This window comes from Haematobia irritans, chromosome 1 (genome assembly GCF_050003625.1).
Source record: "Haematobia irritans isolate KBUSLIRL chromosome 1, ASM5000362v1, whole genome shotgun sequence".
Lineage (NCBI taxonomy): Eukaryota > Metazoa > Arthropoda > Insecta > Diptera > Muscidae > Haematobia > Haematobia irritans.
The window spans coordinates 150,570,057-150,584,426 of NC_134397.1; the positions used below are offsets into that span (position 1 = coordinate 150,570,057).

Here is a 14,370-nt window from a genome sequence, read left to right on the forward strand (position 1 = left end):
TTTCACACTTTATTTTATCCAAATAATGTTTATTTTTTAAGCACATATGAAACGGAGTCTTATTAGTTGCAATTAAAAAAGTCTTTATGCAGTCTTTATGTTATATGTTAGGAATGAGAAATTAATTTGTGATTGATCAAAGAAATTTGATTTACTAGTTTTGGAATGATTTATAGGTAATTGTTCGTATGTTCCAATTGCTATAAAATATTGTATATTTCGTTAAAACTATTAAAAATTATGTGACATACACCTAAAAACTGTCGTTATTCATAATAGCAACATTTTTGCTAAAACAGCAGTTTTTGTCTGCTGAAAAAGGGAAAGCAGTCAAGGTAGTTGTTTCAACAATCATCAGTTAGTTGAAACAGCAAACATTTTCTCCGTTGAAATGGCAAACAAATATTGCTGAATTAGGGAGTGGGTCATATACTAAAGAGGCGACTTGATTATAATTGTTATTGCATAATCAAAAACTATCACAATGGACTGAATAGTCTAAGTGAGCCTGAAAATAAATCGGGCTACCACTTTAACCTATAATCAAAAAGTACTAATTATTTCGAAAGATCCATTGTGTACCATTCGTCTAATTTGGGCTTATACAAACATTACAGCAGCACCTGTTTTTGCAAAAAAAAAAAAAGAATTGAGTGTATAGTTTATGGCTTCTAATTGTTACATATATGGTCACAATATGAATTAATCGCTATATAAAAAATCGTTATCATGTTTTATGTCGTGGGTTTCAATCACCTGCTCAGTTGTATTTTGAAAGAATTTGGCTGGCCTTTCATTCATTTGCCAATTGAAAACAAAAAAAAAAATTGAAAAAAAGAATTGGTTAAATAGAATATAAAAGGAAATTGTTTTTAAGATTTACTGTAGTTAGCTGTAAAATACAGTTTTAATCTTTAGGCAGTAAGTTGTTTTTTATTTGGTTTGAGCCAATTTATAAACCGTTATAAATTTTATGCGTAATTTTTGCCCAAAAGTCTATTAACTTTTCACTGAACTAATTTTGTCCTTATAGTTATGTGATTCGACTTAAAATTGGGTATCTTAATAAGAAAGAAAATTTCGTTTACTAAGGACAACTTGGCTTTAATACTTTTGAAAAAATCTTCAAAATTAATAAAATCGTCCTTAAATTTGTTGACTTTTTGCATCTTTTCTATATGAATAAAATGTTGACAAAATTTTTTATAAAAATAAAATTTTAACAACATTTTCTATAGAAATAAAAATTTGACAAAATTTTCTATAGAAATAAAATTTCGACAAAATTTTCTATAGAAATAAAATTTTGACAAAGTTTCCTATAGAAATAAAATTTTGACAGAATTTTCTATTGAAATAAAATATTGACAATTTTTTCTATAGAAATAGAATTTTAACAAAATTTTCTATAGAAATAAAATTTTGACAAAATTTTCTATAGAAAAATTTTTTTTTGACAAAATTTGCTGCAGAATAAAAAATTTTGACAAAATGTTCTATAGAAATAGAATTTTAACAAAATTTTCTATAGAAATAAAATTTTGACAAAATTTTTTATAGAAAAAAAAAATTTTGACAAAATTTGCTGCAGAATAAAAAATTTTGACAAAATTTCCTATAGAAATAAAATTTTGACAGAATTTTCTATTGCAATAAAATTTGGACAATTTTTTCTATAGAAATATAATTTTGACAAAATTGTCTATAGAAATAAAATTTTGACAAAATTTTCTATAGAACAAAAATGTTTGACAAAATTTGCTGCAGAATAAAAAATTTTGACAACATTTTCTATAGAAAATTAAAATTTTGACAAAATTTTCTATAGAAATAAAATTTTGACAAAATATTCTATAGAAATAAAATTTTATAAAATTTTCTATAGAAAAAAAAAATTTTGACGAAATTTTTTATAAAAATAAAATTTTGATGAAATTTTTTATAAAAATAAAATTTTAAAAACATTTTCTATAGAAATAAAATTTTGACAAAATTTTTTATAAAAATAAAATTTTGACACAATTTCCTATAGAAATAAAATTTTGACAGAATTTTCTATTGAAATAAAATTTTGACAAATTTTTCTATAGAAATAGAATTTTGACAAAATTTTCTATAGAAATAAAATTTTGACAAAATTTTCTATAGAAATAAAATTTTGACAAAATTTTCTATAGAAAAAAAATTTGACAAAATTTGCTGCAGAATAAAAAATTTTGATAACATTTTCTATAGAAATCAAAATTTTGACCAAATAAAATTTTGACAACATTTTCTATAGAAATAAAATTTTGACAAAATTTTCTATAGAAATAAAATTTTGACAAAATTTTTTATAGAAATAAAATTTTGACAAATTTTTCTATAGAAATATATTTTGACAAAATTTTCTATAGAAATAAAATTTTGACAGAATTTTCTATTTGACAAATTTTTCTATAGAAATAGAATTTTGACAAAATTTTCTATAGAAATAAAGTTTTGACAAAATTTTCTATAGAAATAAAGTTTTGACAAAATTTTTTATAGAAAAAAAATTCCGACAAAATCTGCTGCAGAATAAAAAAATATTGACAAAATTTTCTATAGAAATAATATTTTGACAAATTTTCTATAGAAATAAAAGTTTGAAAAAATTTTCTATAGAAATAAAATTTTCACGAAATTTTTTATAAAAATAAAATTTTGATGAAATTTTTTATAATAATAAAATTTTGATGAAATTTTTTATAAAAATAAAATTTAGATGCAAATATTTACAAAATTTTCTATAGAAAAAAAATTTTCACGAAATTTTTTATAAAAATAAAATTTTGATGAAATTTTTTATAATAATAAAATTTTTATGAAATTTTTTATAAAAATAAAATGTTAACAACATTTTCTATAAAATAAGAAAATAAAATTTTGACAAAATTTTCTATAGAAATAAAATTTTGACAAAATTTTCTATAGAAATAAAATTTTGACAAAATTTTCTATAGAAATAAAATTTTGAAAACATTTTCTATAGAAATAAAATTTTGACAACATTTTCTATAGAAATAAAATGTTGACAAAATTTTCTATAGAAATAAAATGTTGACAACATTTTCCATAGAAATAAAATTTTGACAAAATTTTCTATAGAAATAAAATTTTGACAAAATTTCCTATAGAAATAAAATTTTGACAGAATTTTCTATTGAAATAAAATTTTGACAAATTTTTCTATAGAAATATAATTTTGACAAAATTTTCTATAGAAATAAAATTTTGACAAATTTTTTATAGAAAAAAATTTTTGACAAAATTTGCTGCAGAATAAAAAATTTTGACAAAATTTTCTATAGAAAATTTTAAAAACATTTTCTATAGAAATAAAATTTTGACAAAATTTTCTGTAGAAATAAAATTTTGACGAAATTTTTTATAAAAATAAAATTTTGACACAATTTCCTATAGAAATAAAATTTTGACAGAATTTTCTATTGAAATAAAATTTTGACAAATTTTTCTATAGAAATAGAATTTTGACAAAATTTTCTATAGAAATAAAATTTTGACAAAATTTTCTATAGAAATAAAATTTTGACAAAATTTTCTATAGAAAAAAAATTTGACAAAATTTGCTGCAGAATAAAAAATTTTGATAAAATTTTCTATAGAAATCAAAATTTTGACCAAATAAAATTTTGACAACATTTTCTATAGAAATAAAATTTTGACAAAATTTTCTATAGAAATAAAATTTTGACAAAATTTTTTATAGAAATAAAATTTTGACAAATTTTTCTATAGAAATATATTTTGACAAAATTTTCTATAGAAATAAAATTTTGACAGAATTTTCTATTTGACAAATTTTTCTATAGAAATAGAATTTTGACAAAATTTTCTATAGAAATAAAGTTTTGACAAAATTTTCTATAGAAATAAAGTTTTGACAAAATTTTTTATAGAAAAAAAATTCCGACAAAATCTGCTGCAGAATAAAAAAATATTGACAAAATTTTCTATAGAAATAATATTTTGACAAATTTTCTATAGAAATAAAAGTTTGAAAAACTTTTCTATAGAAATAAAATTTTCACGAAATTTTTTATAAAAATAAAATTTTGATGAAATTTTTTTATAATAATAAAATTTTGATGAAATTTTTTATAAAAATAAAATTTAGATGCAAATATTTACAAAATTTTCTATAGAAAAAAAATTTTCACGAAATTTTTTATAAAAATAAAATTTTGATGAAATTTTTTATAATAATAAAATTTTTATGAAATTTTTTATAAAAATAAAATTTTAACAACATTTTCTATAAAATAAAAAAATAAAATTTTGACAAAATTTTCTATAGAAATAAAATTTTGACAAAATTTTCTATAGAAATAAAATTTTGACAAAATTTTCTATAGAAATAAAATTTTGAAAACATTTTCTATAGAAATAAAATTTTGACAACATTTTCTATAGAAATAAAATGTTGACAAAATTTTCTATAGAAATAAAATGTTGACAACATTTTCCATAGAAATAAAATTTTGACAAAATTTTCTATAGAAATAAAATTTTGACAAAATTTCCTATAGAAATAAAATTTTGACAGAATTTTCTATTGAAATAAAATTTTGACAAATTTTTCTATAGAAATATAATTTTAACAAAATTTTCTATAGAAATAAAATTTTGACAAATTTTTTATAGAAAAAAAATTTTGACAAAATTTGCTGCAGAATAAAAAATTTTGACAAAATTTTCTATAGAAAATTAAAATTTTGACAAAATATTCTATAGAAATAAAATTTTGACAATATATTCTATAGAAATAAAATTTGGACTAAATTTTTTATAAAAATAAAATTTTGAATAATTTTTTTATAAAAATAAAATTTTAACAACATTTTCTATAGAAATAAAATTTTGACAAAATTTTCTATAGAAATAAAATTTTGACGAAATTTTTTATGAAAATAAAATTTTATAGAAATAAAATTTTGACAAAATTTCTTATAGAAATAAAATTTTGACAAAATTTCCTATAGAAATAAAATTTTTACTGAATTTTCTATTGAAATAAAATTTTGACAAATTTTTCTATAGAAATATAATTTTGACAATATTTTCTATAGAAATAAAATTTCAAAAAATTTCCTATATAAATGATAAAAAAATTATAAAAATAAAATTTTAACAACATTTTCTGTAGAAATAAAATTTTGACAGAATTTTCTATAGAAATAAAATTTTGACGAAATTTTTTATAAAAATAAAATTTTAACAACATTTTCTATAGAAATAAAATTTTGACAAAATTTCTTATAGAAATAAAATTTTGACAAAATTTCCTATAGAAATAAAATTTTTACTGAATTTTCTATTGAAATAAAATTTTGACAAATTTTTCTATAGAAATATAATTTTGACAAAATTTTCTATAGAAATAATATTTTGGCAAATACAATTTTGACAAAATTTCTTCTAGAAATAAATTTTTGACAAAATTTTCTATTGAAATAAAATTTTGACAAAATTTTCTATAGAAATAAAATTTTGACAAAATTTCTTCTAGAAATAAAATTTTGACAAAATTTTCTAAAGAAATAACATTTTGATAAAATTTTCTATAGGCATAAATTTTGACAACATTTTCTATAGAAATAAAATTTTGCAAAATAAGATTTTTTCGTTTGTTAGTTATTTGGTAAAATTTTGGTATATTATTGTTGTCATTTGTTATTTATTTGCTAATTATTAATAGTTAAACTTTGTTGGTTCATATCTGCAAATCTCCATTTTAAACATTTAGTCTTATATGATTTGGCTCTCTTTCGATAAGCCTTTATTTGAGTATGTTGAAGTAAACAGAGGTTGGTCGATGAGGGCACACGTACGTATGAAGTGTATTTGACGAACTGACTATTTATCAAACACAATATAACATAGAACCATGACTTTGCAGATACTTCGCCGCTCGAGTAATAAGGTGTTAGGCAAGATATAGAGTTTTGTTGAAAACAAAATGTTTGTGAATATTGGTAATGAAATTTTTGGCTAGCTACGAGAGAGTCGGCACGAATCAAATTTTGCCAGTTTATTTCATTCTATCGTAGCGTGGGGTTCAATAAATGACGGGAAAAACCGAAGGAAACCGAAGAAAGCAACGAGAACATACAGAAAAAACGCCTAGGCGTCGTAATCAGAAGAGCCGTTACAAAATCGTATATCTTTTTAAAGAAACTCAAGAGGAGTATTAAAGAAATTAATTTGGTATAAAAAAGTGTTTATTTAAATTTAAAAACAGATCTTTAGAATAAAGAAAACGAAGAATTAGATTATTATTACTTTGTATTTCAATGTTTGTTTTTTTCTCTCAATTATTGATATGTGCTGATATACTAAATATATACAACATGAATGTGTGTGTAGACTTGTGTCTATAAAAACCACCAATTTTTTATATCACCTAAGTAATCTTCAAAGAAACCTATAGTGTACTAACGAAGAACAAATAGACCAAGGTTCTATGAACTTTGCTCTCCACTAAATTATAAATTAGTTTTTGTTTTTAATTTAAAACATAATACAAAAAAGTGGAATTTAGTGTTTCTTTTTAAATATGTACGTAAAAAGAGCAATATGTGTATATTTGAATGAATGAATGAAAAAAAAACGCCAGTCAGTGTAAAGTGTAAATACAGTGACGATAAACACCAAAGATGCCTCGCAGTCTAGAGAATAGCATTGTTAGACGTATTATGTCAACAAATTATCCACCAACACATGGCGCTGGGCTATCAGCTTATAGCAATAATAGTCGTGATTATAATTCTAGTCAACAAAGGCATAATATTGGATTTTCACAACATTATCCCATGGATATTGAAGGTGATTTAAAATTATATGTAAACATATATAAATTAAAAAAAAAAAATGATGACATTTTTTATCTAAAAGTTAAAAATGGCACTGCAGAGGCTGAGCTTAGACTTAATATCACATTTCAATTCAAAATTCATCTTCTTGGTGTGCAGGAAGATTTACATGGGTGCGAGCGTAGTATAGCTCGTGCAATAAATAGTAATAGCTGGTTTATCCGCTTAGCACCTATTTAACCGAAACCATCGATTAAAATTTTTTTACAGCTACGTTAAATAATAGAAAGACATTGATAAACAAACCCTTATGCTATGTAATTTAAATTTCGCGTGGAAATCCATTTGTCGTAATTTTTCTACTTTCATTACTTTAAATGACGTGTTGATAATTGATTGAGAAAATTTAATTGTAAACTTTGACACCTCTCCTTTTTTTGTGGCCTTAAGTAAAGGACATGGGCGTAGTCAGGATTCCGGCCAGGGCGGGCAAGAATTCACACAAAAATTTTTTTCTGATTCAATCACGAAATTAATTGATCCAATTAATTTTTTAATCAATCACAGAAATAATAGTCTCAATTAAAAAACTAATTGATCCAATTAAAAATTTAATTGATACTATTAATTTCTGTGATTGATTTTTGTTTCAATTAAAAAAATTGTTGAATCAATTAAATTTTTATTTGAATATTTTTTAAAGCTCAATTGAAATTTTAAATCAGTAAAAAAAGACATACAATTGTACATATTTGTTGCAGATTTCATTACAACTTGATGGGGAATAGCCCAAAGCAAATTTTCTCAAAGTTTGTATTCCATAAAATGGATTATTAAAGAAAAGTAATCGTGAAAAAATGACGATTTTAGCGGCTAAACTCGAAATTAATTGGAAAAATTTTCGTGAATTTTTTTCTGTGTTATATTAAAAAACGAATATAATTCTTGATCACCTGTCACAGATATTGAACGACATGAAAATTGATTGATGAGAGATTATTAAAGAAAAGTAATCGTGAAAAAATTACGGTTTTAGCGACTAAAGTCGAACTTAGTACTTACCTTTAATTGGAAAAATTTTCGTGAATTTTTTTCTGTGTTATATTAAAAAACGAATATAATTCTTGATCACCTGTCACAGATATTGAACGACATGAAAATTGATTGAGAAAATTTAGTTGTAAACTTTGAGACCTCTCCATTTTCTTTTGTATCCTATTTTGTGGCTTTAAGTAGCCAGGAATCCGGCAAGGGTGGGCAAAAATTATATTTAAAAAAAGAAAGTTTTATCAAAAAGCTACTTTAATAATTTAATTTTGTTAAAATGAAATTTTTTTTAATATTAACTTCTATTTCAGAAAATAAAATGATTTATTTGTACTATACGCAATTTACATAATATTACAGAGAAATTTCATTAAAATAATGAAATTTTATTTAAAGGAAAGTTTATAATCTTTGCTTATTTTTTTATTATATTCAGGACAACAATTTTAGAAATTTGCGTCCCTCCACATTGAAAAAAAGCAAACACTAATGGTTTTGGTATTGATTCCGAGCCAAAAAAGTGGAGAATTGAAGTAAGGAAACTTTTAAGACACAATTCTCTTTGTTTAAGTTTTGCGTACTTGACTCTGGGAAACAAATTTTAATTTATTCGTTTTTTTCAGCTGTTTTATTCATGTGCCACCAAAGTTCTTTAAAAACGTTTTAACGATAACATTAACTTTAAAATTCAGACTCGACCTCAAGAAGAAATTATGTTATGCAAGGAAAACCCGTCTTTAAAATAATGTGTTGAAAGACATATTCTATTTTTAAACGAAGTTTTGCGTTTTTGTCAAGATGCAAAAAGACAACAAATTTAATTAATTTTGAACAATTTTCACAATTGTTAAAGACAAGTTGACCTTAGTCAAATAAAATTTTCTTTCATGTTAAGATACAAATTTTTAAGTCGAATTTATTTTTTATTTTATTTATTTATTTATTTATAAATTTGATTTGTCCTAGCACAACAAGATTTTATATCTTATAAGTTACAGTACTAGGTAAAAGTAATGTTATTTTTGCATCACAGTCTGATAATTAACATTGTAATTGAAAGAAAAAAAAATATAATAATAAAAAAAGATGTATAAATATAATATAATAATTGTAAAATATGATTGAAAAAACAAAAAAAAGTAGAAAAGAAAGCATTTAAGAATAGTAAGGTAGATAAGTAGATGATACAAAACAAAAATGGTTACAATTGTTAAAATTAATAATGAATTTATATATGGATAATAAGTAAAAAATTAAAGAAAATTAAAAAAAAGTTTACTTAAACTTGGTTATTAAAAAATGATTGAAGTGTTTTCTTAAATTGAAATGCGTTGCTTATTAACTGAATAGGGGTAGGAAGATTGTTCCAAAGACGTATTGCGCAGATCAGGAATTGATTCTCAGATGCAGCATATTTATAGCGAAGTTGAGTGATCCTCTTCCATCGATTTGATCGAGAAAATTGAAGTCTATCATACAGATATGTTGGTTCACCAGTATAAATAATTTTCTGGAAAAATACAAGACATTTGAAATTTAAAAAGCTGTCGAAAGTCATGTTGAATAGTTGGTAGGCAAATGTAGAAATTCGGTTATAGCGTTTTTTATTGAATACATATCTTGCAATATTGTTATAAGCTACTCTTAGCTTTTGCTTATCAGCGCTGCTACAGTTTCCAAATATTTCAACTCCATACAGAAGAACAGGAATAAGATACGTTTTGGATAGAAGCATTCGAATATGATGTGGTGTTGATGATTGCACAGTCCACAAGTTACGCAACATTCCGTACGCAACATCCCTTAATTATAAGGACAGAACGACATGTTTTTCGACTTTTAGACAAGGAAGAAAACTTTATATGAGAGAAATGCGTCTTCTATGCAAAACAAAAACGCATTCGTGTTTTCAGGACCAGAAATCTTTGGCCTCACGACAATATTTTTTCAGTGCGTTAAAGTCGTATGTCTATGAACTAAGGCAAATTTTCCTTAAAGTCAAGAAACGATTTTTTGATTTAAAGAAATTAACTGATATATTGAATATTAATATTTAAGATAAAAAAAGCTTCAAATATAGGCTTTAAACCCAAGATGATTTTGTATCTTGGGTTTAAAGAATGAAAATTTGATAAATGAGATCTGTATGCTAATTTTAATTTGATTGATCCTAGATTTAAAGATAGATAGGTCCCTAAATAGTCTTTATTTTCAACAAGCAGCATCTTTGGCTCGGAATCATTACTAACATTTATAGAACAATGAAAAATTGAGTACAGGTGGAATTGCTCTATGCTCAGCTTGCAACGATTCTTGATTGATTTATTTCAACTCCAATTTCACTGCCCGTCTGCCCTCTGGCTACGCTCTTGGTAAAGGAAATGGATTTCTATTGTTACGAATCCTTACTTCCTGTGCCAATGAATTACTCCATAGCGTAGCTGGCCCATAATATTTCCATGTCCTACGACCTTTTTTCCAAACTTTTTTTTTTAATATGCACTGTTTTATAGGAAGAATGAACTAACTCGGGCGAAAATTGAACTAAATTATACTTCAAATTTTGAGATTTCCACAAATCGTTTTTAAAACCAGGAAAATTTAATTTCCTGTTGTACTTTTTAACTACATCTCAAGCAGTGATTGTCTGTATCAAACTTTTTTTAGGTTTGTGACTGTCGCAAAGTTGTAAACGTCACATACGCGTCGTAAATGTAAAAACGTCGCAAACTCAAAATACTTAAGTCGCTTCAGCTATCCAGCAAATTTGATAATATCAAATATGATTATATTTGAGAAGAAGTTTCAATTCTCAAGAATGTTCATAAAATTTTTAATGAGTTTAAAAAACTTGAGAATAGACTAATTCAATGAGAAACTCCAAGCCAAAATTGCTATGAACTACTCGACGATCCAGGAAACTTCACGGTCGGTAATCGCTCATAATTAACCTTTGATACATTTCTGCAGAAAGTGGAAGGAAGGAAAACTACGTAAGTCTTGCATAAGTGAACTGCTGTTTAGTGAGAATTTTATCACTTATTATTATTATTGGCTTATTAGAGCTAATTTCCATACTAATTAAAATTTTTCAAAATTGTCGCTAGTCATTCGATGATGCAACTAAAGCTTAGATGGACATTATGCACTACGAAAACCCAGAATAATTTAAAGTTGCGAATGAGAGGTGTAAAACTAGTAAAGTTTTGAATAAATACAATTTAAATTTAGTTCATAAATTTAAGTATTCACAATTTTTTTATTCAAAGCTGGGTGTTTCACATTAGGTTTACGATTATACCGTCATAAACGTAAGTCGCAAAAATCACAGTTTGCGACAGGCCAACTCTGATCTCATGAAATTACACCCTCTCATAAAACATCATTGGCGCCAAATCATGACCATTTTAACCATACGGTAGTTCATTCTTAAAATTTTTGGGAATCGTATGAAAATTTTCTTTTGATTTAGTTCATATTGAACTTATCTGTACGGTCATTGAACTTTATACCAACGTTTAGTTTATAAAATGTTTGAGACATATTTAAAAAAAGTAAAATTTCATTAGGCTGTGGAAAATTTCGAAAAAAATAATAAAATTTAACTACAAACAAATAATTTTTTCTGCGATAAGAATAAGTTCAATTCAGCGTTAGTTTAACTACGAATTTTTTTTTTTAATAGATCGCAACATGGATGGTCAAATGTCACATCAAAATGTTCGTAAAATAAAGCCGAAATTATGGGCAGGAAATTGTTGAATTACGGCATTTATTTTCGTTTTCTTGTCGGAAAAATATTGTTTTTCTCGCCAAATATAAACATGCTTGTGGAAATCAGACACATAATCCCCTAGAAAATTACAAATCACACACACAAAAAAAATTTTTCTGATTCAATCACGAAATTAATTGATCCAATTAATTTTTTAATTGAAATGTCGTCAATCACAGAATTGATAGTATCAATTAAAAAATTAATTGACAGTCAATTAAAAAATTAATTGATCCAATTAAATATTTAATTGATACTATTAATTTGTGTGATTGATTTTTATTTCAATTAAAAAATTTGTTGAATCAATTAAATTTTTAATTGAATATTTTTTAAAACTCAATTAAGATTTTAATTGGAAAAATTTTCGTGAAATTTTTTTCTGTGCATGTTTGAAACGACTAGAAAAATAAAATAAAACAAAACATGTTTGAAATGATCATATTTCTTCTCTGGGTGTAGAAGCAAGGAGATAATTTTCCACCGCGTTTTTAGAAATATTTTAATTTTATTGATTTATTACTTAATTTATTATAATTACAAATTATAATAAACTTATTTATACTAGCACTAGCAACTAGGGGCTATCGGTCTAAATATTTTAATGCTTTCGATCCTTTACTTAAGCGGCCCATTTATTTGTAAATATTAACAAAATTTTTTGTACATTACAAGTGGTAACATTAATTAAGTTTAGTATGTTGTCCTATTATTCACAAATGATCGGTTGTTCATTTCATTCATATTATGGGCCACAATCATCGTTCATTGGCTACGTGAGCGTGACTGTGCATTTTATTTTCAATATTAAAAAAAAACCGAGATTTCTATAGTTAATCAGCAACAAAAACAAAACCCATAAAAACGAGAGAAAAATGTTTGTTTACTGTCAACATAGTTGCCATATTTTCTCCTCATAATTTCCCAATAACACTCATATAAGGTCCATTAGCAACAGAAGAAATTTACGCGAGAAAATATATCTGTGTGCGTTCTCTATTCCAATGAATTTGTACACAGAAAAAATGTCCATTGTAAAGCTGATGTGCAATGGATAGTTTAGCCAGTACTTTTCTTGGTCTTGTCTCTAAATTAGAACGCTTTCGTCTTTACAAATCCCCTATTTAAATAAAAATTCCTCACAAAGATCTCCAATAAACTTTTGAGAAGTTATTATGAAATATAAAATAAAGAAATTCTTGTCCCCAAATAAGGACGCTTTCGTCCTTGAAACTCCCAAATTTAAATTGAAATTCCTCACAAAAATCCCCAATAAAATTTTGACAAATTATTATGAAAAAATAAAGAAAATCAGTAATATATTAAAAATTAAAAAAAAGACGGTGTTCGCATCTTCCAAATGTTTGAGAAATGAAAATGGGAGTTCGGTTACCATGTTTTTATGAACGAAAATTTACTTCTAAATCAAGTAATATAATTGTGTGGTCGATCAATATGAATCATTTCTATATTTATGGGATATATGGTCCAAATCTGGCAGGAGTTCTCACGAAATGATTTCACAATTGCAGGAATGAAATCCTGCAATGTAAAATCATGTGTCCGTCTCTAGTCCAAAATGTTCCATTTCCCCATCCTATGTCTGCCGTGGAATAAAGAGGAGCAACATTTACTTTTTTTAATTTTGACGATTTGCTTTGTTTCTTTTGTAATAAAAAGAATTTCATGTAAACCTGATTTATTATACTGAACCAATTTCGAAAAAAATTTCCACAAAAATCGCCAAATTTATTATTTATTATTATTTTTTGAAACCCCAAGTCCCCAAACCCATTAACATTCTAGCTATGCATACCGAATTTGGTTGAAATCGATTCAAATTTAGATACAGCTCCCATACTCCCATATAAATCCCAGCAAAAAAATTTGAAAGTTGTTCTAAAGGTACAACTTTAAAATCACTTCCAAAAATGTCCTCCCAAAGATGTTCTTTATTTTAACTATAGAGGACGTTCTTTAATTCAATTTTTTATAACTCTATATTTTTTAATATTTTTAATTGGTAATTTTAACATTTTTTGTTTCAATAGGTTAAAAACACAGTAAGAATTAATAAAATGGCACAAATTATTATTTAAAAAACTCTATATTTTTTAATATTTTTAATTGGTAATTTTAACATTTTTTGTTTCAATAGGTTAAAAACACAGTAAGAATTAATAAAATGGCACAAATTATTATTTAAAAAAAAATCAATATCCATTCTAGAAAAAATGCAAATTTTTGAAATGCATAAAAATTTTATAAATTATTTATTTGGAAAAATATCACAATTTTTTTTAATTCACATACAGAATACTGAATTCGGATAACACCTTAAGAAGTGATGTGAAATCAGTATTACGACTGTTGAATTGGTGGACATCCGTCCTATGACAAGCCCATGTTAAATTCATCGCATCTGCGCCAATTTTGTACCACTTCCGGATCCTAAAAGAACATTTTCACTGCTTTTTTGGCGACGCTTTTTTTGCTGGGATCTTACGCCCGATATGCACTTATATGGCCCCGAAACCAGAATTTTTCTCTAATTTGCCTCAAATTTTGCATAAGGAGTGTGATAAGTTTGGTTTAAATCGGTTCAGATTTAGGTATAGGCACCATATAAACGTAAGGTTTTGGGGCAAGGACCATTTTTTTTAAATACAATTTTTTGAGAATTAATAATACGAA

General features: G+C 24.4%; 1 protein-coding gene across 3 annotated transcripts in view; it reads left to right on the plus strand.

The window, feature by feature from the left end:
* The window catches only part of Keap1 (kelch like ECH associated protein 1), a 33,763-nt gene that overhangs the window by 2,499 nt on the left and 16,894 nt on the right, over positions 1 to 14,370 (plus strand). The window contains exon 1 of one of the 3 annotated variants that reach the window (XM_075291915.1): positions 6,098 to 6,249. The exons of 1 other annotated variant lie outside the window; for it this stretch is intronic. Coding sequence is in view for 1 of the 2 variants with exons in the window: in XM_075291912.1 (XP_075148027.1) it covers positions 6,699 to 6,867 (169 nt within the window). In the remaining variant the exon portion in view is untranslated. Of the gene's footprint in view, positions 1 to 6,097; positions 6,250 to 6,538; positions 6,868 to 14,370 lie in introns of those variants that run through there. One more of the 3 variants, XM_075291912.1, reaches the window with a different exon arrangement.